At 42.9% G+C, this 27,265-nt stretch overlaps 1 protein-coding gene across 1 annotated transcript in view; it reads right to left on the minus strand.

The window, feature by feature from the left end:
- LOC134351291 (sodium/myo-inositol cotransporter 2-like) overlaps nt 1-27,265 on the minus strand; it is a 152,089-nt gene that overhangs the window by 22,666 nt on the left and 102,158 nt on the right. Inside the window, exons 11-14 of the mRNA XM_063057356.1 lie at nt 20,947-21,097; nt 7,061-7,229; nt 2,572-2,787; nt 1,958-2,102 (exon numbers count right to left, since the gene is read on the minus strand). Of these exons, the coding sequence (XP_062913426.1) occupies nt 1,958-2,102; nt 2,572-2,787; nt 7,061-7,229; nt 20,947-21,097 (681 nt within the window). The remainder of the gene's footprint in view (nt 1-1,957; nt 2,103-2,571; nt 2,788-7,060; nt 7,230-20,946; nt 21,098-27,265) is intronic.

Consider the following 27,265-nt stretch of genomic DNA (forward strand, 5'->3'; position numbering starts at 1 on the left):
GTGCAAAGCGAGAGTAAAACAGGGAGCCAAGCACAGAGCCTTGTGGTGTACTTGTGCTGATGGAGATTGTGGAGGAGATGCTGTTGCCAATCCAAACTGACTAGGGTCTGCAAGGGAAGAAATTGAGGATCCAATTGCATAAGGAGGCATTGACCCAAGGTCTTGGAGCTTATTGATTAGTTCTGAAAGGATGATAGTTTTAAATGCCGAGCTGTAGCTGATAAAGAGCACCCTGATGTATGCATCTTTGCTGTCCAAACATTCCAAGGTTGAGTGAAGAGCCAACGAACTGGTACTTGTTGTGGGCCTGTTGTACTGGTAGGCAAATTGGTGGAGGTCCAAGTCACTTCTCAGGCAGAAGTTGAAATGATTCATCACCCCCTCTTAAAACATTTCATCACTGAGCATGTAAGTGTTACTGGATGATAGTCATTGAGGCAGGTTACTGTGTTCTTCTTAGGCACCACCATAATTGAAGCCTGCTTAAAGTAGGTGGGTACCTCAGACTGCCAAAGCAAGAGGTTAACGATATTGGCTTCACCCTCCTTCACCTCTCACATCAGCCTCAGAGACTGAAACATAACATCAATGGGGCTGAGGGAGTTTGTGACTGTTCTTCCATGCTTTGACAGTCAAAGCAAGCATAGAAGACATTGAGCTCATTTGGAAGTGAAGCCCCTTTGTCACCTACGTCGCTTGATTTCACTTTGTAAGAGGTGATAGTATTCAAGCCCTGCCCCACAGCTGTCGAACATCCTTCATTGATTCAAGTTTCGTCAGGAATTGCCACTTCACCCATGAGATGGCTTTCCGGAGATCATACCTTCTTGGTCGCCAGACTTGAATGCCTTTGATCTGGCCCTCGGCAGATTGCTAATCTCATGGTTCATCCAGAGCTTCTGGTTGAGGAAGATTCTGAATAATTTTGTGGGGACACACTCATCTACAACTGTTTTTATAAAGTCTGTGATGACCATGGTGTATTCATTTAGATCCATAGATGAGTTCTTGAACATGACCCAATCCAGTGACTCGAAGCAATCCAAATCTGTTCCTCGGCCTCCCACAACCACCTTTCACTGCCCTTATCTCTGGAGGCTTGCTCTTTAGGCTCTGGCTGTATGCAGGTTGGAGAAGGACAGCCAAGAGATCAGATTTGCTGAAATGCGTCTGGACATGGTACGGTAGGCATTCCTTATCTTAGTAAACAGTGGTCTAGTGTGTTGGGACCTCTCGTACTACAGGTTATACGCTGATGGTAATTGGGCAGGGATTTCTTCAAACAAGCCTAATTGAAATCCCTGACTAAAATTTGAAATGCATCTGGGTAGACTGTTTCTTGTTTGGTGGTGACATCATGCAGTATCTCAAGTGCCTGATTACAGATGATGGTATGTAAATTGTGGTCAGGATCATTGAGAGGAACTTTTGGTGAATAGAATTGTCAGCATTTGATTGTTAGGTGTTCAAGGTCAGGGGAACAGGAATACAAGAAAACTGCCACATTGGAGCAGCATTGAGAGTTCATGAAACACACACCTCCATCTTTTGCCTTCTTTGAATCAGCAATTTGGGCTATGCTGTGTAATGAGAAGCCTTCAGGCCTGATCACCATATCTGGCATATTCTGAGTAAGCCATGTCTCGGTAAAACACAGAACAACAACAATTTCTCATTTCCCTCTGATACAGCAATTTTGCCCTCAGGTCCTCAATTTTGTTCTTCAGCGACTGCACATTTGCTAACAAGATGCTGGGGAGAGGAAACCTTATCCCTCTATGTATCTCGCTTTATCAATACTGTACCATACCATTCTTTGATTCTTTTGAAGTTTAATTTTTGGGTAAATAGTGATGTAGGGTTCATCAGATATATAATCTATGGGGAAGGAGTCAATGAGGTTGTTGTAGTGGTGCATTACGTAGGCAATGAGATGATTTCAGTGTAAGAGGTTTACCTGCCCTTGGGCTGAGTTCTTCAGTCGTGTCCATTTTATCTGATGTGGCTTCTGCTGATGGAGCTGTATCATCAACAACAACAGTTTCTTCTGGTGGCTTCTCTGGCAGTTTATCAAATCGTGTGTACCAAGTCAACCGACTGATCTGGGAAAGAAGAAAGAACTATGTCATACACCAGTGGAAAATAGAGTTGGTTGAGGGGGCCAGTATTTGAATTGGATAATAATGGCCAGAGTTCAGTAATGGAAGGGCTCATCCATCACTGGGCTACAGTGAATAGGTCAAGACGTCCTCAGCAGGCTGCCCATTCACACAACCATGGCAGACATCCTGCAGCCCACAATTGCAACTTTTCACCTGCACTCCCATACCTCAAGAAATCCTGCTCTCATGATCTTGTTTATTCTGGAATTTTGATTGCTATTAATCTTTCAAATTTTCTTATAAAAGTTTTCAACTGAATGAAAAGCTATGAAAAGTCATTCTCCTCCCAACCTGCTAGGTTATAAACCTGGCAAAGGTGATGGTCCTACTACTCCTTCCTTCAGGTACAGTCGTTGAACATAATAGTTGAAATTACTGGGAGACTCAGCAGACTGTATTGTTCACTCACCTGTTCTGGTTGTGGAGGTGGATTAAGGAGACTGAGGACCACTAGTACAAGCATAGTGAGGAGAACAAGTATGAGAGCAAAGTGCAAGAAATGGACTTTGCCAACAATTGACGGCCGTTTGTCTTCTTCCCCACATGCTGGTGCGATGAAGACAAAATCCAAAACCATTCGAATAACGCCCACAAGAAACCCAGCGGCGAGGCTCCAAAATGCACCCTGTGCACACAAACAACCATTCGTTATATTGAATTGATATTCGCAGTTAAACTATTTCAGTTAATTTAAATGTGATGGAAGATGTTATCAACAATACCTACTCTTTGGCACTCAGTTTTGATTTCACCAGGCCTACTCAGTTGGCTTCTAATCTCACAGCCTTGGTCAAAGCAGGGACCAAAGTATTGTATTTCAAAGACAGGGTGATGAGGGATGTTTGCTAATGGTTGTATTATGCTAAGTCTTGTCACAACACAACAACGCCACTATGAAAATGAAAAATATTACATTTAGCATGTCAGCCAGCATCTAGAAAGAGAGAGAAACAGATGCCGTTTCTCTTTCCATTGGTGCCTCTTGACCTTCTGAGTGGCTCCAACATTTTCTGTTTCTATTTCAGACTTCCAGCATCTGGAATATTTTGAACATCACCCTGAAGCATTTGATGTCTGTATTCAGTAAGACGTTGACACATTTCAGGCAAAACTTGATCAGGCAATAACGCTCTCCAGCAATGAGCCGATTAAGCGTTTGATGGTCTTGTCATTTACAATTACAAATATGTGATTCCATGAAACCATTTGTTTGCAATCAAACATCGAAGTTAACTATACAATCGTAACTACTGAAAGACCCGGAATCATACAGCATAGAAACAAGCTATAGGGCTCACCTCATTCACAATAACCAGTGGGCACTCATCTCCATTAATCCTGCTTTCAGTACTTGGCCTATTGCTACTAATAGCTAGGCAATTCAAGTGTTTGCCTAGATACTTCTTAAAAGCTGTTGGTGACACTGCTTCCTCCACTCCCTCCAGCAGTGCATTCCATGAACTCATCAGTCTCTGGGTGAAAGAAAGTCCTTCTCAGACCCCTTTTAAATCTCCCCCCACTTCCACTAAACTTATATCCTCTAGTTTTATCTACTGAATTACCTGTAGGAAAAAGTTGCCTGCAGAATATTCTAACTATAACCCTCATAAATTTACATTTCTTAATCAAATCTCCTCTTAACCTCCTCAGCTCCAAAGAAAACAAACCCAGCCTCTTCAGTTGCTCCTCCTATTCCTGCCAAAATCCTGGTGAATCTCCTCTGCACCCTTTCCTGTTAATGACATCCTTTGTAGAGTGTGGTTGTATTTAATCACTTGCTTTTATTTTTGTTCCTACGAGCATAAAATCTCAATGTGTTTTGAGATCAGGAGGATTCTTCCAGGAGAGTTTCCTGTCAGATCTCCCCCTGACAGTGCTGATTATCGATCAACTTGACAATGAGCAGTATTAGATGAACTGAAATTTCATACAACTGAGCACAGTGAATTTTAACACTATCATAGATTCATAGAGCATTATGGTATTTGGCTCACACATCTATGTCAACTACCAAGTCCTATCTATGCTGATTACATTTACCAGCACTTGCTCTACAGCCTACTGTGCCTTGGAAATTAAAGAGCTTATCTTGATAATTCTCAAATATTGTGGGAGTCACTGCCTCCACCACCTTCTCTGACAATGTGTTCCAGATTGCGATCACCCTCAGGGTGAAAAGGTTCTTCCTCATTTCCCCTCTAAACTTATTAATTTTCACATTAAACCAACACCCCTTGGTCCTGGACACCTCTACCACATCCAGTCTTGCCATCACTCTCAATCTACTGGTTGGCCATCTATTCAATGATTTGCTGAATCCCTTCGATCACCAGTTAGTTCTAACCAAGTGATCCAATAATCAGCCTGATCCTTAACACACCAATAGCCCTACCCCCTCAATCCATCAGATCCCAGCATCCCAGAGAAATTCTACCAGTCCCATTCATACTCTCCACCTTTCTCTGTAATTATATAACCTACTCTCTCTCACACGTCCATGTACTAGCCTTAATTCTTCTGCCTGACATTCATACCAGGGCATTTTACGTAACCTGTCAAGATGTACAGCAGTTGGGATGTGAGAGGAAAACCCAGAGTACTGGAGAAAATCCACGTGCTCGAACTCCACGTAGATAACAACCAAGGTCAGGATTGACCCCAGATGCCCAAACTTGTGGGACAGCAGCAGTAATTACCATACCAGAATGTCAATTATTCACTTTTCCAGTACCATTTTAAAAGTTACCAATGAAGCTAGTTCTAGAGAATGTGTGCTCCAGGTCACAATAGTTCATGCTATGAAACAGACCATGTTTTCCCCCTCAGATTCCTTAGCCAATTTATTTTAAATCAACACCCACTAGTTTCTGATTTTCTTGCTAGAGGAAATACCTTATCCTTTTTTACTCTATTGAGATACTTCATCATTTTGAAAAACACTATGAACTATCTTATTAAACCATTGTGGTGCAAGGAAAATAATCTAGTATCTTCTAGATTCTGGCATGGTTCCAGAGGACTGGAAGATTGCAAATGTCACTCCGCTATTTAAGAAGGGGGCAAGGAAGCAAAAAAGAAATTTTAGACCTGTTAGCTTGACATTGGTGGTTGGGAAGTTGTTGGAGTCGATTGTCAAGGATGAGGTTACGGAGTACCTGGAGGCATATGACAAAATAGGCAGAACTCAGCATGGTTTCCTTAAAGGAAAATCCTGCCTGACAAACCTATTGCAATTTTTTGAGGAAATTACAAGTAGGCCAGACAAGGGAGATGTAGTGGATGTTGTATATTTGGATTCTCAGAAGGCCTTTGACAAGGTGCCACACATGAGGCTGCTTAACAAAATAAGACCTGATGGAATTATGGGAAAGTTACATACGTGGATAGAGTGTTGGCTGATTGGCAGGAAACAGAGAGTGGGAATAAAGGGATCCTATTCTGGTTGGCTGCTGGTTACCAGTGGTGTTCCACAGGGGTCCGTGTTGGGGACGCTTCTTTTTACATTGTACATCAACGATTTGGATTATGGAATAGATGGCTTTGTGGCTAAGTTTGCTGATGATACAAAGATAGGTGGAGGGGCTAGTAGTGCTGAGGAAACAGAGAGTCTGCAAAGAGACTTGGATAGATTGGGAGAATGGGCAAAGAAGTGGCAAATGAAATACAATGTTGGAAAGTGTATGGTTATGCACTTTGGCAGAAGAAATAAATGGGCAGACTATTATTTAAATGGGGAGAGAATTCGAAGTTCTGAGATGCAACTGGACTTGGGAGTCCTCGTGCAGGATACCCTTAAGGTTAACCTCCAGGTTGAGTCAGTGGTGAAGAAGGCAAATGCAATGTTGGCATTCATTTCGAGAGGAATAGAGTATAGGAGCAGGGATGTGATGTTGAGGCTCTATAAAGCACTGGTAAGACCTCACTTGGAGTACTGTGGACTGCTTTGGGCTCCTTATTTAAGAAAGGATGTGCTGACGTTGGAGAGGGTTCAGAAAAGATTCTCTAGAATGATTCCAGGAATGAGAGGGTTAACATATGAGGAACATTTGTCTGCTCTTGGACTGTATTCCTTGGAGTTTAGAAGAATGATGGGGGACCTCATAGAAACATTTCAAATGTTGAAAGGCATGGACAGAGTGGATGTGGCAAAATTGCTTCCCATGGTGGGGGAGTCTAGTACGAGAGGGCATGACTTAAGGATTGAAGGGCGCCCATTCAGAACAGAGATGCAAAGAAATTTTTTTAGCCAGAGGGTGGTGAATCTATGGAATTTGTTGCCACCAGCAGCAGTGGAGGCCAAGTCATTGGGTGTATTTAAGGCAGAGATTGATAGGTATCTGAGTAGCCAGGGCATCAAAGGTTATGGTGAGAAAGCAAGGGTGTGGGACTGAATGGGAGAATGGATCAGTTCATGATAAAATGGTGGAGCAGACTCAATGGGCCGAATGGCTGACTTCTGCTCCTTTGTCTTATGGTCTTATGGTCTTCAGTGCCTCCATGCAGCTGATGTGTATTTCCATGCCAAAAAGTATTTAGAAATAAAATACAGCTCCCCATTTTGTGTTTACAAAGGTTACTTCTTCCAACCGACTGAAACTGTTCTATGTCATAGAGTTGGCCCTTGAGGGAATGACTGGAACTCTCTCCATGCATCTCAAAGTGAAGAACAAAACCATGGGATCTTAATCCAAAGAACTATTAGTGTATTGAAGTAGCGGGTAATTTATCAGCCCTCTCAATGATTTACAATGAAAAGTTAGCAGAGCCACAGATCATGGAATTAGCTGCTCCACTGACATACTTCTGTTGGGCTCAACTAATAAGCCACCAGTACTTAGCAAGGCAACATACTAGTCTGTCTGATTGATCTCTGTGTTAAGTCTTAGAAAATGACTCACTTTCTCATTAGCTCGTTTCCAAAAGCAACCAGCCATAAAGACCACAACGATTGGTGGTGTCAGGTAGGAGGTGATGGACTGGATATATATGAAGAGCTTGCCACTTTGGCTTGATTGCACCAGAGGAATCCACAAAACCGACACCACCACTAGGATCAGCGCAAATATCCTGAAACGCAAAGAGATTGGATTTCAAAGTATTGTTGTGAAATTGGCTGGCTCACTCTGACATCCCAGGTGACGCTGCATTATGTGGGAGTCAAGTAGTATATCCATGAGTTTTCTCTACAGCCCCGTCATACATGATCAGTTTCAGAAGATACTTAAAGAAGAAATGTCTGTTTTTGATTTTTTTCAGAAAAAATATATTTATCCTTACACCATAACCCAAAGTAGCCATCCCTTCCAGGGTAATATGATTTTCAAGTTATGAAAATTATGTAAATGTTTTACACTTTTACAAGACTACAGATTGGTGATGAATGACACTGAAGCTGAGAACTCAAAGTGTAGTGCTGTTAGTTCAAGTTTCTTAAAGTTCAGATATTTCTAGAATCTACCTCAGCATATGATGTACAAGATTCTCTTGTATTGACCAAAAATTTAAAATGTAGACAGGTCTCTATTTATTTGCATACATTGATATCACAATGCATTTAAACTTAAACTTCAGGTCAGAGGTCAGAACAAATGGACCTTTCACGTAGAGTTAGGTACAGAGGAGATGTCAGGGGTAAGTTTTTTTACACAGAGTGTGGTGAGTGCATGGAATGGGCTGCCGGCATTGGTGGTGGAGGTGGATACGATAGGGTCTTTTAAGAGACTCCTGGATAGGTACATGGAGCTTCGAAAAATAGTGGGCTATGGGTAACCCTAGGTAACTTCTAAAGTAAGTACATGTTTGGCACAGCATTGTGGGCCGAAGGGCCTGTATTGTGCTGTAGGTTTTCTATGTCTTCTAGAGTTATAGAACACTACAGCACAGAAAAAGGCCCTTCAACCCATCTAGTCTGCACAAAACTATTAATTTGCCTAGTTCCATCAACCTGCACCCAGACCATGGTCCACATACCTATCCAAATTTCTCTTAAATCTTGAAATTGACCCTGCGTCCATACTTGCGCTGGCAGCTCATTCCACAATCTCACCACCTTTTGAGTGAAGAGGTTCGCCCTCATGTTCCCCTTAAACATTTCATCTTTCACCTTTAACCCATGATTGCTATTTGTAGTCTCACCAAACTTTAGCAGAAAAACACTGTTTGCATTTACCCTGTCTATACCCCTCATAATTTTGTATAGTTCTATCAAATCTCCCCTCAATTTTCTACATTCTAAGGAATAAATTTGTTACTTACTCAACCTTTCCCTATAACTCAGGTCCTCCAGGCCCAGCAACATCCTTGTAAATTTTCTCTACACTCTTTCAATCATATTTACATCTTTCCTGTAGGTAGTTGACTAAAACTGCACACAATACGCCAAATTAGGCCACACCAATGTCTTTTACATAACATCTCCACTCCTGTACCCAATACATTGACTTATGAAAGGCAGTGTGCCAAAAGCTTTCTTTATGACCCTATCTACCTTTGACACCACTTTCAATGAATTACTTTATACTTTATTGTCGCCAAACAATTAGTACTGGAACGTACAATCATCACAGCGATATTTGATTCTGCGCTTCACACTCCCTGGATTATAAATATTAAAGATATGAAAAATAGTTAAAATTAGTAAATATTAAAAATTTAAATTATAAATCATAAATAGAAAATAGAAAAATGGGAAGTAAGGTAGTGCAAAAAAAAACGAGAGGCAGGTCCGGATATTTGGAGGGTACGGCCCAGATCCGGGTCAGGATCCGTTCAGCAGTCTTATCACAGTTGAAAAGAAGCTGTTCCCAAATCTGGCCGTACGAGTCTTCAAGCTCCTGAACCTTCTCCCAGAGGGAAGAGGGACGAAAAGTGTGTTGGCTGGGTGGGTCGTGTCCTTGATTATCCTGGCAGCACTGCTCCGACAGCGTGCGGTGTAAAGTGAGTCCACGGACGAAAGATTGGTTTGTGTGATGTGCTGCGCCGTGTTCACGATCTTCTGCAGCTTCTTTCGGTCTTGCACAGGACAACTTCCATACCAGGTTGTGATGCACCCTAGAAGAATGCTTTCTACGATGCATCTATAAAAATTAGTGAGGGTTTTAGGGGACAGGCCAAATTTCTTTAGTTTTCTCAGGAAGTAAAGGAGCTGGTGGACCTTCTTGGCATTGAACTCTGCTTGGTTGGACCAAGTCAGGTCATTTGTGATATTGACCCCGAAGAACTTAAAGCTTTTGACCTGTTCCACTTGCGCACCACCAATGTAAATTGGGTCGTGCAGTCCGCTACTCCTTTTGAAGTCAACAACCAATTCCTTTGTCTTGCTGACGTTGAGGGATAGGTTATTGTCTTCGCACCTTGCCACCAGGTTCTTAATTTCCTCTCTGTACTCAAACTCATCATTACCCGAGATACGGCCTACAATTGTTGTGTCATCAGCAAACTTATATATTGAGTTCGATGGAAACTTGGCTGCACAATCATGGGTGTACAGTAAGTACAGCAGGGGGCTGAGTACACAGCCTTGTGGGGCACCGGTGCTCAGAGTGATTATAGAGGAGAGCTTGTCTCCTATTTTTACAGCCAGGGTCCTGTCTGTGAGGAAGTTGAAGATCCAGCTGCAGATCTGAGTATTAAGGCCCAGGTTCCAGAGCTTAGAAATCAGTTTATTTGGAACGATGGTATTAAAGGCAGAGCTGTAGTTAATGAAAAGGAGCCTTACGTATGTGTCTTTATTCTCCAGGTGTTCTAAGGAGGAATGTAGAGCCAGAGAGATGGCATCTGCCATTGACCTGTTGCTCCGGTAGGCGAATTGCAAAGCGTCGAAGTTGACCGGTAGGCTGTGGTTGATGTGTGCCAAAACCAATCTCTCGAAGCACTTCATAGCAATTGATGTCAGAGCCACAGGTCGATAGTCATTCAGGCATGCCACCTTGCTCTTCTTCGGCACTGGGATTATTGTTGCCTTCTTAAAACACGAGGGGATCTTAGACTGAAGCAAGGAGCAGTTGAAGATGTCAGCAAACACAGCTAGCTCACACAGGCCCGGAGAACCCATCCTGGGATGCCATCTGGGCCCGTCGTCTTCCTTGGATTTATCTCCAGGAAGTCCCTTCTAATGTCCTCCTCGGTGACGATGAATCTCGATGCCACCAGGACCGGTTCATCCAGAGGGAGTGGGACGCTCCTCTCCTATTCGAATCTTGCGTAGAATACGTTAAGTTCGTCAGGAAGAGAAGCGCCACAGTTATTGATATTCCCAGCCTTTTCTATGCGCCCAGTGATCTCATTTAGACCCTGCCATAGTCTACTGGCATCCTTTTGGTTAGCCTGGGCCTTTAACTTGGCTCGATATTGCCTCTTGGCGCCCTTAATGGCTTTCTGGAGTTCACGCCTGGATTCCATGTAGCTGGAATTATGGATCTGTATTCCCAGATTCCTCTGTTTTACTGCACTCCTTAGTGCCCCACCGTGCAAGTCCTATCCCGGTTGGACCTACCAAAGTGCACAACCTCGCACTTGTTGGCATTAAATTCCATCTTCCAATTTTCAGCCCATTTTTCCAGCTGGTTCAGATCCAGCTGTAAGCTCTGACAGCCTTCCTCGCTACCCACTACACATCCAATTATGGTGTCATCTGCAAATTTGCTGATCCAATTTACCACATTATCATCCAGATCACTGTTATAAGATGACAAACAATAACAGACCCGGCACCGAACCCTGCGGCACTCCACTAGACACAGGTCTCAACTCAGAGAGGTAACCATCTACTATCACTCTCTAGCCTCTCCCACAAAGTCTAATACAATTTAGTACCCCATCTTGAATGCCAAATACCTGAACCTTCTTGACCAACCTCCCATGTGGGACCTTGTCAAATGTCTTGCTAAAGTCCATGCAGACAACAACCACCGCCTTTGTTTCATCAACTTTCCTGGTAACTTCCTCAAAAAACTCTGGAAGATTGGTTAGACATGACTTACTGTGCACAAAGCCATGTTGTCTATCCCCAGTCAGTCCCTGTCTCTCCAAATACTCATATATCTGGCCCCTTGGAATACCTTCCAATAACTTCCCCACTACTGATGTCAGGCTCACTAGCCTATAATTTCCTGGCTTATTGACATAGAACATAGAACATAGAATAGTACAGCACGGTACAGGCCCTTCGGCCCACAATGTTGTGCCAACCCTCAAACCCTGCCTCCTATATAAGCCCTCACCTTAAATTCCTGCACTAGTAGTACCTGTCAAGTAGTCTCTTAAACTTCACTAGTCTATCTGCCTCCACCACTGACTCAGGCCACCCTATAAGCTTTCTTAACTACCCTATCCGCCTATGAGGCAACTTTCAGGGATCTGTGGACATAGAAACATAGAAAATATGTGCAGGAGTAGGCCATTCGGCCCTTTGAGCCTGCACCACCATTCAGTACGATCATGGCTGATCATCCAACTCAGAACCCTGTACCTGCCTTCTCTCCATACCCCTTGATCCCTTTAGCCACAAGGGCCTTATCTAACTCCCTCTTAAATATAGCCAATGAACTGGCCTCAACTGATTCCTGTGGCAGAGAATTCCACAGATTCATCACTCTCTGTGTGAAGAAGTTTTTCCTCATCTCCATCCTAAAAGGCTTCCCCTTTATCCTCAAACTGTGACCCCCGTTCTGGACTTCCCCAACATCGGGAACAATCTTCTTACATCTAGCCTGTCCAATCCCTTTAGAATTTTATACGTTTCATTAACATCCCCCCTCAATCTCCTAAATTCCAGAGAGTATAAGCCTAGCCGATCCAGTCTTTCATCATATGAAAGTCTTGCCATCCCAGGAATCAATCTGGTGAACCTTCTTTGTACTCCCTCTATGGCAAGAATGTCTTTCCTCAGATTAGAGGACCAAAACTGCACACAATACTCCAGGTGTGGTCTCACCAAGGCCTTGCACAGCTGCAATAGTACCTCCCTGCTCCTGTACTCGAATCCTTTTGCTATGAATGCCAGCATACCATTCGCCTTTTTCACCGCCTGCTGTACCTGCATGCCCACTTTCAATGACTGGTGTATAATGACACCCAGGTCTCGTTGCACCTCCCCTTTTCCTAATCGGCCACCATTCAGATAATAATCTGTTTTCCTATTTTTGCCACCAAAGTGGATAACTTCACATTTATCCACATTAAATTTCATCTGCCATGAATTTGCCCACTCACCTAACCTATCCAAGTCACTCTGCATCCTCTTAGCATCCTCTTCACAGCTAACACTGCCGCCCAGCTTTGTGTCATCCGCAAACTTGGAGATGCTGCATTTAATTCCCTCATCCAAGTCATTAATATATATTGTAAACAACTGAGCCTTGCGGTACCCCACTAGAAAAAGATTGGTTAAGACAAATGTAGGTCCCCTACAGACAGAAACAGGTGAATTGATTATGGGGAGCAAGGACATGGGAGACCAATTGAATAATTACTTTGGTTCTGTCTTCACTAAGGAGGATATAAATAATCTTCCGGAAATAGTAGGGAACAGAGGGTCCAGTGAGATGGAGGAACTGAGGGAAATACATGTTAGTAGGGAAGTGGTGTTAGGTAAATTGAAGGGATTAAAGGCAGATAAATCCCCAGGGCCAGATGGTCTGCATCCCAGAGTGCTGAAGGAAGTAGCCCAAGAAATAGTGGATGCATTAGTGATAATTTTTCAAAACTCTTTAGATTCTGGACTAGTTCCTGAGGATTCGAGGGTGGCTAATGTAACCCCACTTTTTAAAAAAGGAGGGAGAGAGAAACCAGGGAATTATAGACCGGTTAGCCTCACATCAGTGGTGGGGAAACTGCTAGAGTCAGTTATCAAAGATGTGATAATAGCACATTTGGAAAGCGGTGAAATCATCGGACAAAGTCAGCATGGATGTGTGAAAGGAAAATCATGTCTGACGAATCTCATAGAATTTTTTGAGGATGTAACTAGTAGAGTGGATAGGGGAGAACCAGTGGATGTGGTATATTCGGATTTTCAAAAGGCTTTTGACAAGGTCCCACACAGGAGATTAGCGTGCAAACTTAAAGCACGCAGTATTGGGGGTATGGTATTGATGTGGATAGAGAATTGGTTGGCAGACAGGAAGCAAAGAGGCATGTACCCCCAGATCCCTTTGCTCCTCCACACTACCAAGTATCTTGCCATTTACTTTGTACTCTGCCTTGGACTTTGTCCTTCTAAAGTGCACCACCTCACACTTCTCCGGGTTGAACTCCATCTGCTACTTCTCAGCCCACTTCTGTATCCTATCAATGTCTCTCTGCAATCTTTGACAATCCTCTACACCATCTACAACACCACCAACCTTTGTGTCATCTGCAAACTTGCCAACCCACCCTTCTACTCCCACATTCAGGTCGTTAATAAAAATCACAAAAAGTAGAGGTCCCAGAACAGATCCTTGTGGGACACCACTAGTCACAATCCTCCAATCTGAATGTACTCCCTCCACCACGACCCTCTGCCTTCTGCAGGCAAGCTAATTCTGAATCCACCTGGCCAAACTTCCCTGGATCCCATGCCTTCTGACTTTCTGAATAAGCCTACCGTGTGGAACCTTGTCAAATGCCTTACTAAAATCCATATAGATCACATCCACTGCACTACCCTCATCTATATGCCTGGTCACCTCCTCAAAGAACTCTATCAGGCTTGTTAGATACGATCTGCCCTTCACAAAGCCATGCTGACTGTCTCTGATCAGACCACGATTCTCTAAATGCCCATAGATCGTATCTCTAAGAATCTTTTCCAACAGCTTTCCCACCACAGATGTAAGGGTCACTTGTCTATAATTACCCGGACTATCCCTACTACCCTTTTTGAACAAGGGGACAACATTCGCCTCCCTCTAATCCTCCGGTACCATTCCCGTGGACAACGAGGACATAAAGATCCTAGCCAGAGGCTCAGCAATCTCTTCCCTCGCCTCGTGGAGCAGCCTGGGGGATATTCCATCAGGCCCCGGAGACTTATCCGTCCTAATGTATTTCAACAACTCCAACACCTCCTCTCCCTTAATATCAACATGCTTCAGAACATCAACCTCACTCATATTGTCCTCACCATCATCAGGTTCCCTCTCATTGGTGAATACCGAAGAGAAGTATTCATTGAGGACCTTGCTCACTTCCACAGCCTCCAGGCACATCTTCCCACCTTTATCTCCAATCGGTCCTACCTTCACTCCTGTCATCCTTTTTTTTCTTCACACAATTGAAAAATGCCTTGGGGTTTTCCTTTACCCTACTCGCCAAGGCCTTCTCATGCCCCCTTCTTGCTCTTCTCAGCCCCTTCTTAAGCTCCTTTCTTGCTTCTCTATATTCCTCAATAGACCCATCTGATCCTTGCTTTCTAAACCTCATGTATGCTGCCTTCTTCCACCTGACTAGATTTTCCACCTCACTTGTCATCCATGGTTCCTTCACCCTACCATTCTTTATCTTCCTCACCGGGACAAATTTATCCCTATATATCTCTTATTCATAGAGCCTTTCTTAAGCAATGGAGCAACATTGGCTATCCTCCAATCCTTCGGCACCTCACCTGTCGCTAAGGATGTTTTAAATGTCTCTGCTAGGGCCCCTGCTATTTCTGCACTTGCCTACCCCAGAGTCTGAGATAACCCATTGTGTCAGGCCCTTGGGTTTTATCGACCTCAATTTGCCTCAAGAGAGCAAACACCTTCTCCCCTGTAATTTCTATAGAGTCCATAAACTTGCTGTGGCTTTGCCTCATTCCTATAGACTCTGTATCCATCTCCTGAGTAAAATACAGATGCAGAAAGTCCATTTGAGATGTCCCCCATCTCTTTTGGCTCCATACAAAGATTAACATTCTGATCTTCCACAGGAACAATTTTGTCCCTTGCTATCTATTTGCTCTTAACAGTTTTGTAGAAGACCTTAGGATTCTCCTTCAGCTTGTCTGCTAGAGCAAGCTCCAGAATTCTTTCTTAACTGTTCTCCCGCATGTATTATAGTCCTCAAGAACTTCATTTGTTTCTACCTGCCTATACCTGCTATGCACCTCTGTCTTTTTCCTAAGCAAGGCCTCAATATCTCTCAAAACCAAGTTTCCCGAAATCAGTTATTTTTGTTTTTTATTCTAACAGGAACGCACAAACCCTGTACTCTCTAAATTTCATTTCTGAAATCCTCCCACCTACCAAGTACACCTTTGCCAGAAAACAGCCTGTCCCAATCCACACTTGCCAGATCATTTCTGATACCATCAAAATTGACCTTTCTCCAATTTAGAATTTAAACCTAGGGACCAGACCTATCCTTTTCCTTAATTACCTTGAAACTAATGTCATTGTGATCACTGACAACTAAGTGTTCCACTACACAAACTTCTGTCACTAGCCCTGTCACAGAAGATCTAATAATATTGTATTCTCAAGATTTGGGACTTCTATGTACTAATTAAGAAATGTTCCCTGAACACATTTGATGAACTTTTTCTCATACAGCCCTCTTACAGTCTGGAGTCCCAGTCAACATGTGGAAGTTAAAATCACAACCTTATGTTTCTTGCAACAGTCTGTGATCTCTCTACCAATTTGCTTCTCTAAATCCTGCAGACTGCTGGGTGGTCTATAATATCCTCATAATCTGGCACCACCTCCATGTTCACCTTCCTCAAACAGAGGTGTATGCGCTGGCTTGGCCACGTCTTGCACACGGCAGATGGGCGTATACTGAAGGATCTTCTTTTTGGGGAGCTGGAGTCTGGAAAGAGGCCACTGGGAGACCCCAGCTGCGTTAGAAGGACACCTGCAAGCGCGACCTCAAGGCCCTTAGTATCAGCACCAACACGTGGCAGTTACTTGCCAGGTGGTGAAGAAGGGTCTCTTGAGATACATGACCACTCTGATGCAATAAGCAGAGGAAAAGAGAGCCCGCCTAAAGCTCTGTGCCAAAGTTGCCCAAGATGTCAGAGCTGCCTCAGTGTTCTGCCGTATGGTGTGGCAAGGACTGTCACTCCTGCATTGAACTCCACAGTCACAGCGGACACTGCTTTGTAATGTGTGAGTATTCATAGCGTCAGAGTGCATATGACGTCAGGACGTAGAGAAGTAAAAATGGAAGTCTGTTGAATAAACATGGTTGTTCAATCTACAGCGGTGTCGGAGTCACATCAATATTACATGATGTCAGAAGAAATCACGAAAAAAAAGGAAGAGAAGACACGTAAAAGATGTCACAGTTACAGCCACCGTCAAGTTTCAGCCTAAAAGGTAATCTTGCTGAAAACTGGAAAGTATCGATCCAGAAGTTTGAGCTGTTTTGCACCGCTACCAGTGTAGCTGAAAAGATGGAGAAAGTGCAATGTTCTACGTTTCTGCAAGTGGCGGGGGAAGAGGCATTAAAGGTTTGCAACACATTTGTCTTCCAAGATGATGAGCAAGATAAAAATGAAGTGTTGAAGAAAAAGTTTCAAGATTACTGCAAACCAAGAAAAAACCCACCGTACATCTGACACCGATTTTACACAAGGGCTCAAGGACCAATAGAGACCACAGATGCCTATATAACAGATTTGAAGAACAAGGCAAAAGACTGTGAGTTCGGACAACTGCATGATTCTTTAATACGTGACAGGATTGTATGTGGCATACGAGATGATCAAGTGAGAGGCAGATCTTACATTAGAAAAGGCGATTAATGTTTGCCGTGCCAGCGAGATCACGTCAAGTCAGGTTAAAGTGCTCAATGAAGAGATTGAAGTGCACAAAGCAAAAACTGTGAAAACTAACAAGAGTAGGACAAAGCCAGCTCCACAGGATGATCAAAAGGAATTTAACTGCAACAGATGTGGTTATAAACATGGATACAGAAAATGTCCAGCCTTTGGTCAGACATGCAAGTCATGCCAGAAAAGAAATCACTTTGCAAAGATGTGCAAATTGAAGGAGCACGCAAGGAAAATGCATGCTGTGGAACAGAGTGAGGGCAACAGTGACATGTTCATTGGCGCAGTTGAAGTGGAATAGGAGGTATGCATCAAGAATATTGACAATGCAGAGATGGCGGATGAAGATGATTGGACTCAAGATCTGATAATAAACAGAAGTAATGTGATATTTAAGCTTGACACTGGGGCAAAGTGCAATGTAATGTCAGCAGAAACATTCAACTCACTGGACATCAGAGGAAGACTGAGAAAATCCACCTGCAAGCTTGTTGCATATTTCGGCCACAAGACGGCGCCACTGGGCATAAAAGCACTCACCTGTGTGTACAAAGGTCAACAATACAAGATCGAGTTTGAAATAGTACAGCAACATGTTCCAGCAATACTGGGCAAAGCAACATGCACAAAGCTAGGCCTGGTGAAGCAAATCTATGGTGTTGAAAAAGAAAATGACATTCTTAAAGACTTTGATGACTTGTTTTCTGGATTAGGATGTTTACCAGGGAAACACCATATCCAGATTGATCCAACTATTGCACCAGTCGTGCATGCCCCAAGGAATACTCCAGTAGCTCTCAGGGATCAAGTAGTGGAGGAGCTACACAGAATAGAACAAATGGGAGTCATAACAAGACAAATAGAACCGACCGACTGGGTGAATAGTATGGTGACAGTGGTCACAGAAAAAAAGACGAGGATTTGCATGGATCCGCAAGATCTCAACCAAACCACCAAAAGAGAGCATTACCCGCTGCTCACGGTTGAAGAGGTTGTCTCCCGCATGCCTGATGCAAGATACTTTTCGGTATTAGATGCAAATCAAAGTTTGTGGATGAAGAAAGTTCCAAATTATGCACTTTCAACAGGCCCATAGGGAGATATCGTTTCCTGCGTCTACCCTTTGGGATTTCTTCGGCATCAGAGGTATTCCAGAGATCCGTGGCACAAATGATTGAAGGCCTGGATGGAGTGGTCAACATCATTGATGATTTGCTGATATGGGGTGACACAATTGAGGAACATGATCAGAGACTGAGGAAGCTCCTGGAGACAGCACAACCTAAAACTGAACAAAAGTAAATGTAAGATCAGAACTACAGAGATCAAATACATAGGTCATGTACTCAGTGCTGATGGGCTAAAACCAGATGATGAAAAGGTCAGAGCTGTGGTACAGCTACCACCACCCGAAGACAAGCAAGAACTATGGAGGTTCATGGGCATGATACAGTATTTTGCCAAATTCATTCCCAACTTATCAGAGGTCAGCGCTCCACTCCGAAAGCTACTAAAGAGCAACACTGAATGGCATTGGGAAGACGAACAAAAGAAAAGTTTTGACACATTGAAGCAGTTGGTTACCAATGCACCAGCACTCAAGTTCTATGATGTCAATAAACCGGTGACGATGTCTGTGGATGCCAGTTCGGGGGGAATAGGAGCTGTTATACTGCAGGATGGGAGGCCTGTGGTGTATGGATCACGAGCACTTACAGACTGTCAACACCGATATGCTCAAATCGAGAGGGAATTACTCGCCATAGTTTATGGGTGTGAGAAGTTCCACCAATATGTGTATGGCAAAGAAATCCAGGTTGAGAGTGATCACAAACCACTTGAGAGCATCTTCAAAAAGCCACTCCACCAAGCTCCTATGAGGCTGCAAAGGATGCTTCTCAGGCTACAGAGGTACATTCTGACAGTCACCTATAAGCCAGGAAAAGAACTGTACATCGCTGATGCTTTGAGCCGTGCTTACCTCAAAGAGCAAAAGGAAGAGTTGCTAGGAAGAGAGCTGGAGGTCAACTGGGTTACACCTCAGCTACCCATCTCTAAGGAGAAGTTGAACATGTTCAGGAAAGTGACTGCAGATGATCCTGAAATGCAAATGCTAAGAGACCTAACAATGAATGTATGGCCAACAGAAAGAAAAGATGTTTCAAAGGAAATGCAGAAATACTGGACATATAAAGAGGAAATCAGTTATGCATCAGGACTCATGTTCAAAACGGCAAAACTCATCGTACCAAACCAAATGAGACAGGAGATGCTCAACAGAATTCATGAGTCACACCTGGGGATAGTGAAATGTAAAGAAAGAGCAAGGGACATTCTCTATTGGCCAGGCATGTCAACTCAGATAGAGGACATTGTGTCTCAGTGTGCTGTCTGTAATGAAAACAAAATCAGCAATCCAAGAGAGCCTCTACTTCCCCACCCACTACCAGGAAGACCATGGGAGAAGATTGGCACAGATCTCTTTCACTACAATGGTGCAGAATATCTGCTTTGTGTGTACTACTATTCAAAATATCTGGAGAACACCAAGTTAAGTGACACGTCCAGTCGTGGTGTCATTACCGCAGTGAAGTCGACATTTGCAAGACATGGTATTCCAGATATTGTCGTTAGTGACAATGGTCCACAATATGCCAGTGGTGAGTTCAGAGGGTTCTCAGAAAGCTGGGAATTTCAACATGTTACTTCCAGTCCAGGGCACGTTCCGTCTAATGGACAAGCAGAGAGAACTGTACAAACTGACAAGAACATGCTCAAGAAGGCACATAGCAGCAACGGTGACCCTTACATTGCTCTGCTTGAATACTGCAATGCACCGATTGAGGGTGTGGGGTTCTCTCCTGCGCAGCTGTTGATGGGACATTGTCTGAAGTCCAAACTGCCAACATCCACAAGTCTACTGACTCCTGAAGGTAATGCACAAGTACATGACAAGCAAGAGTACAAGCAAATAAAGCAAAAGAGCTACTATGACAGACATACAAGACAGTTGCCAGATCTGCATACAGATAAAAATGTCAGCTGTGGTTGTGAACAGACATCAGCAACCAAGATCCTTCATAGTTTGCACACCGGATGGAGGAGTCTACAGGAGGAACGGGAAGCATCTGCTGAAGACAGGCGAGAGGGAGTTTCCACGTACAGATGCACAGGACATTTCCACATATACAGACATGGAAACAAACGACACCAAGAGTGATGCAGACCACAAAGACACAGTGGTCACTAGAGAGACTGACACTGATGAAGGACAAGCACAGTCACAGTTGTATCACACACGGTCTGGGAGACAAGTCAAACTTCCAGCTAGATACAGAGACTAGACATACATACAGTCTCACACAGTTTGAGGCAAAGTCACTCATGTATAAGTTCCAAGGTGTGAAATAAAAGGTTTATTAGTCTACGTTAGTAAAAGAAAATACACTGATGTTAGTATTGTAAGATACAATGCAGAATACAGTACAAGAAGGTAAGTTTTTTTTAGTTTATGTTGCACTGCAAGAAGGGCATACCTAGAGGCATTGTTTTGGTAATTCACAGTGCTGTAAAAAGAAAAAAAAAATCTTGAGAAGGGAGATGTAATGTATTGTGTAAGTATTCGTAGCCTCAGAGTGCGTATGACGTCAAGACGTACAGAAGTAAAAATGGAAGTCTGGTGAATAAACGTGGTTGTTCAATCTACAGCAGCGTCCAAGTCACATCAATATTACAGCTTAACCCAGACCACCAGAGGCACACACCCATGATCCACTGGGATCGACGTTGCTTACATTTCAATGTGGTCATGCTTTTCTTGTTCCTCAGTTCTACCCATATAGCATCACTAGATGAGCACTGTGAGACATTTTCCCTGACTAGTAATGCCATTCCTCCCCCTATAATCCCTCCTGCTCTATCACGACTAAAACAACAGAACCACCAATTCTAAGTGTTAAACATACTAACACTTTTTGACAGAAGGGCACCATTGTGCTTACATTTACTTTAACATAGCCAAGAATAGCCAACTCTGCATTTCCCTACCTGCCAACAACCATGAGCTCCCATTCACTGCAGTGGGGCCGGAGGTGGTGCCAGATGTCCATTGTAAATAATGTGCTTGCACTGTTGAAGATCGAAGTGAGGGAGGACATGAGAGCAGCGACCATGGCTGCAACCATCAAGCCCCGTAGTCCTGCAGTTGGAGAATGAGAGCAAAAATGGAGTCAAGCTTTGAACTAAAGGCAGTGTCATACATTGTCCTGAGAGGGGATTTATTTGATTTAAACCCCTCTAAACTAAATAAATCAAGAATATTATTTTCCCAATATTGACACACACCTCATAACCTAAAAACAAAAGAAATAGAAGCAGAGGCAGATCAATGATTCAACATGATTGTTGCTGATCATTTACCTCACCACCGCCGTACTGAACAAACCCCGTAACCCTAATCTCTGTTAACATCTAAAAATCTACGATTGTGTAACACCTGTGTAGCACTGGTCTTATTCTTGTGTTACTGGTTGTTACAGTCTTTAGAAGAAAAATTAAATTACGTAGTACTACACTAGGAGCTAGCAGGTCATCTGAAGCTCCAGATGTCGGAAGGAGGCAGTGAATAGAAAACACACACTTCTGGATGCAAGTTTTGTTTATAAAAAAACAATATATACAAAATATTTACATTAGTAAGAACAAATCAAAATGCCAACATTCTGTTAGGTTTCAAATCCCAGATATCAACAAAAACCAAGTTCCTGTTTTGTTAGAATGAGTTACACATGATATCATACTTGTTAAATAGGGTACCGTGCACAATCCTGATTTGATGGAGACAGCCGTGAGAAGCACGGAGGAACATCAGGAGAAACTTCTGAAATGCCCGGTTCGCTGCCGCTGCTACTGTACGATCGAAAATCTCCGGAGGGAAGGCCCCAAAATCCTTGGCTTTGCCTGCTGCTGGCGGCCAGGGCTGAGGTTGAAGCGCTCGGCAGAGATGGTGCTCAGTGCTCGGTGTCAGAGGGCTGGTCGGAGGCTCGAAGTTTTCGGACGACTCAGAGTTGGACTGTGGTCGGGCATAGCAGGGAGAGTTTTCTTCCTTCTCCCGTCTGCGGGAGAAGTGGGACTTTCGAGAGACTTTGAACTTTTTTTACCATGCCCATGGCCTGTTCTTCATCAAGTTATGGTATTGCTTGCACTGCTGTAACTACATGTTATAATTATGTGGTTTTTGTCAGTTTTTCAGTCTTGGTCTGTCCTGTGTTTCTGTGATATCACACCGGAGGAATATTATATCATTTCTTAATGCATGCATTACTACATGACAATAAAAGAGGACTGTGTGTCCTCATAATCTAATCTAATCTAATCTAATTCATTAGAATAAAGTTTATTATTCCAATTTCCCAAATTAAATGGATTTAGTGTTATTCCCTATTTAAAGGTTTACAGACTAACCTTTCCTTTTTATTATCCCTAGTTAGTTAGAAAACTAACCAAGTTCCTATTCTGAAGTATTATAATTAACTTCAGTTTCAGTTCAAGTCAGTATATCTACACATTCAAAAATTATATATATAGCTTAACTCCTTTCACGACAATTCTCCAACATCACAACTTTTAAACAAGGTAAATCTCATTCAGTAACTTATCAACGTCTTTGCAAAAATAATCAGTTCAGGCAGAAAATCAAATTCAGATCCTTCAAATGAAAATAAACGTATAAATCCAACCGTATTAAACCCTCTACGTCATTAAACATTTCGTTCTTGTGCTGGTTCTTCATCTTGGGTGGTTTGTCATCTTGTTTCATGGTTCGTTGAATGAAATAGTGGGTCATCCATGGAAAGTCAATTCACACAAAAACAAACCTGACCAAATCCCTTGGTGTGATTTTACAGAACTAATTCCCAGTTACACGGTAGAGATCTTGGGCACTCATCTCTGCCGATATTGTCTTGTTATAGCTGTTGCGTGTTATAGCCATAGCTTCAATAGATCTTTTATCACTATCATCTCTCCTCCAGGGGTTTCACCCTGAGGTTTTCAAGTAGGGTAGAGATACTCACTACTAATTCTACTTTTAACAGTTTATATCTTTAGTTTCTAATAGCGTGCTGCTTTTCTCTTGCTTTCCCGTGCCTGCAACAGCTGCACATAGTTTTTTTTACCCCAAGTTTTCTTTTTATTTTAAAACTTGGTAAATCTCATTTTCATCCCTCCACGGTTGGAGCTTTCTAACAATACATCTTTGGGTTTAATTAACCTAGGTTACAATTGTCTTCAGTAATCTCATTTACCGGGGCCCCACAGCACTCAGAAATTTCTAAAGATCAGCCCCTTGTGATTGAGGGAATGTTTCTTAACTGGCTTTCTATTTATTTTGAGACATGAAATCTTTTCCTCAAAAGGCAAAAACTGTAAATAGTTTTACAGAAAAAATAGATAAATAATTGGAAAGTAAGTGAATGAAAGGTTACTGTAGGTTGTAATAAGGATAGCTATGATTAAGAGACCAAAAGGCCTACCCCCCTGAGACAGTATGCCCATATATAACCACACACCTACCCTATTCTCCTCCATGGTAAATGTGTATGTGTTAATGAAATCATCTTATTCTTGTTTACTCATGAGAGTACTGCTGGAAAACGATGCTGGAGAGGTAAGTAATGGAGGACAAAGAAATGGTAGATGAAGTGGCAGTTCCACAGGGGTCTGTGTTGGAACCACTTCATTTTATTTTGTGTCAGTCTTCACTATGGAAGACACCAGTGACTCAAGAGTGTCAGGGGACCGAAGTGAGTGCAGTTGTTATTACTAAGGAAAAGGTGCTTGAAGCTGTCTACTAAATCACCTGGACCTGATAGACTACACCCCAGGGTTCTGAAAGATGTAGTATACTGGAGGCTTTGTAATGATCTTTCAAGAATCATTACATTTTGGAATAATTCCAGAGGAATGGAAAATCGCATCTGTCACTCTACTCTGTATGGGAGGGAGGCAAAAGATGGGAAATTATAGGCTGGTTAGCTTGACTTCAGTAATTGGCAAGATGTTAGATCCCATTATTAAGGATGAGGTTTTGGGGTATTTGGAGGTACATAGTAAAACAGGTCAAAGTCAGCATAGTTTCCTTAAAGGAAATCTTGCCTGACAAATCTGTTGGAATTGTTTGAGGAAATAACAAGCAGGATAGAGAGAGGAGAATTGGTGGATGTTGTGTACTTGGATTTTCATGAGGCTTTTGACAAGGTGCCACACGTGAAGCTGCTTATCAAGATAAAAGGCCATGGTATTACAGGAAAGAAGGCAGAGTTTAGGAGGGATAACAACACCTAGCGGTGACTCTTTTGCTTGCATCTTCGAAAACAGCTCTATTTCTACCTTTAATATCTTTATTTTTCCCTTTCAGGGCTCTTTTGAAGACCCTGATCTGGAGTTACACACAGGCTTCGGTTCTTTGCAGGAATGGGACCCGTTCTTGGGGTTCCACGACTGGCTGTTATATGACATGCCAAGGGTTTGGCCTGAGAGTCTCGCTCGTGTTTAGGAGCCTAAGATCTCGGGGCTCTGGAGACGGGCGGATCGAGGGTTGGTGTCATGGCAGGAGACTGGTGTGTCATCGGGGAGGCTGGAAAATCTTTCGCTGTGGGCCCAAAGACTCAAGGCCTTTGCAATCTTCAGACACAGAGTTCGAAAAAAGCGACGAAACAGACTTTTAACATCGCAAACCAGTGGGTTGTTGTTATGTCTCCCGCTCGCTGTGAAAATGGGGGACACCTCCCTCTCCCTTGCCAGGAAGAGAGAGAACCTATAGTTTGTTGAATGTCAGATGAAATGCGAAGCCTTTGGGGTAACTTTGGTCTGTGTCTTTGCTATCGCTTAGCTCACACTTGGGCCCGGTGAAGGCTAAATGCACTTCATTCTGCCGGTGGGAGGAGGGGGATTGTTGCTTGTCACCTCTTACACGCAGGAGGATGGAACTGGGGGGTTCTTTGGGGTTCCCATGTTTAAATGTTGTTCATTCTTTGGGGCACTTCTCTGTTTTCATGGATGTTTGTGAAGTAAAAGCGTTTCAGGATGGATATTGAATACATTTCTCTGACATGAAATTGGATCTTTGAACCTTTGAAGATACTACCATGGTCAGAAGATTGTCTGACTGGCAAGAGGCATAGAATGGGAATAAAGGGGGCCATTTTTGTTGGCTGCTGGTGACTAGTGGTGTCCCACAGGGGTCTGTGTTGAGATGGCTTCTTTTTACGTTATGAGGAATTATATGCAGGATTAGAAGGGTAAGAACCTAACTGACTTATTGGCAGCTTGACAAGTCGTGCTGTGAGAATAATGTATGAAAAAAGAAGTGTTTGTTGCATGAGAAAGCTGCTGTGTGTACCCTTATCAAAGTATGTAAGTGATAACGGATGTATAACAGCAGCCCCAGACAATACTCGGGTGCTCACTTGATTCGTAGATTTTCCGAAGTTCTGTGAGTGGGGCTCTGTAGTTAAACTGAGTGACACAAGCTTGCTAATAAACAGTATGTAATTTTAGGTAAACCGTGTTTGACAATTATTCCCTGGGTCTGAAGCTAAAGTCCTCTGGTAGAGAGGCAGATTGACAGCTATATGTCAATGATTTGGATGACAGAATTAATAGCTTTGTGGCCAAGTTTGCAAAGTCTGCAGAAGGATTGGGACAGTGGGTAAAGAAGTGGCAGATGGAATATAGTATAGGGAAGTGCATGGTCATGCACTTTGGTGGAAGAAACAAAGTCATAAACTATTTTTTAGTTGGAAAAAAATCAAAAAACGGCTGCAAAGGGACTTGAGAGTGCTTGTGCAAGTTTCTAAAGGTTAACATGCAGGTTGAGTCAATGGTAAGGAAGACAAAAGTAATGTTAGCATTCATAGAGGACTAGAATATAAAAACAAGGATGTAATGCTGAGGCTTTATTAGCCATCAGTCAGACTGCACTTGGAGTCTTGTGGGCAGTTTTAGGCTGCATATTTAAGAAACGATATAGACTACGATAGGGTCTTTTAAGAGACTCCTGGACAGGTGTATGGAGCTCAGAAAAATAGAAGGCTATGGGTAACCCTAGGTAATTTCTCAGGTAAGGATTAGATTAGATTAGATTAGATTAGATTAGATTATGAGGACACTCAGTCCTCGTTTATTGTCATTTAGAAATGTATGCATTAAAAATGATACAATGTTCCTCCAGAGTGATATCACAGAAACACAACACAAACTAAGACTAAAACTGACAAAACCACATAATTATAACAACAGTGCAAAGCAATACCGTAATTTGATAAAGAGCAGACCATGGGCATGGTAAAAAAGAGTCTCAAAGTTCCGATAGCCTCATCATCTCACGCAGATAGTAGAAGGCAGGAACTCTCCCTGCCATGAACCTCCAAGCGCCGCAAACTTGCCGATGCCGCATCATTGGAAGCATCCAACCGCAGCGGACTCTGAGTCCATCTGAAAACTTCGAGCCTCTGACACCGAGCACCGAGCTGTTCAGCACAGCTTTGTGGGCTGAAGGGCCTCCATTGTGCTGTAGGTTTTCTATGTTTTCTAGGATATGCTGGCATTGGAGAGGGACCAGAGGAGGCTCATGAGAATGATCTTGGGAATGAAAGGTTAACAGATGAAAAGCGTTTGATGGCTGCGGGCCTCTATGTTGGAAACCACTGAAACCTATCAAGTCTTGAAAAGCCTAGCTAGGGAGGATGTTTACTTTAGTGGGTGAGTCTAGGACCATAAGGCATAGACTCAGAATAGAGGGACATCCATTTAGACAGCGATGAGGAGGAATTTCTTTAACTAGACAGTAGTGAATCTGTGGAATTTGTTGCCACAGACTGCTGTAAAGTCATTGAGTATATTTAAAGCAGAGGTTGATAGATTTTTGATTAGTAAGGGGCGTCAAAGGTTACAGGGAGAAGGCAGGAGAATGCGGTTGAAAGAGAAGATAAATCAGCTATGATAGAATGGTGAAGATGACTTGATGGGCCGAATGGCCTAATTCTTCTCCTATGACTTATAATCTTATGGATGGTGTTGGGTCCGCTACTTTTCATATAACATGTTCATATCTGGATGATGGAATTAATGGCTTTGTAGACAAGTTTGCAGATGATACAAATATACTGGTTGGAAGGGGCAGGTGGTCATGTTGAGAATGCAGGAAGTTTGCAGAAGGGCTTGGACAGATTAGGAGAATAGGCAAAGTAGTGCAGATGCAGTAGAGTTTAGGGAAGAGTCTGGATCATGCACTTTGCTAGAAGGAATAAAAGTTCAGACTATTTTCTAAACAAGGAAAAAATTCAGAAATCAGAGCTGCAAAGAG

The sequence above is a fragment of the Mobula hypostoma genome, chromosome 9, assembly GCF_963921235.1.
Source record: "Mobula hypostoma chromosome 9, sMobHyp1.1, whole genome shotgun sequence".
Classification (NCBI taxonomy): Eukaryota; Metazoa; Chordata; class Chondrichthyes; order Myliobatiformes; family Myliobatidae; genus Mobula; species Mobula hypostoma.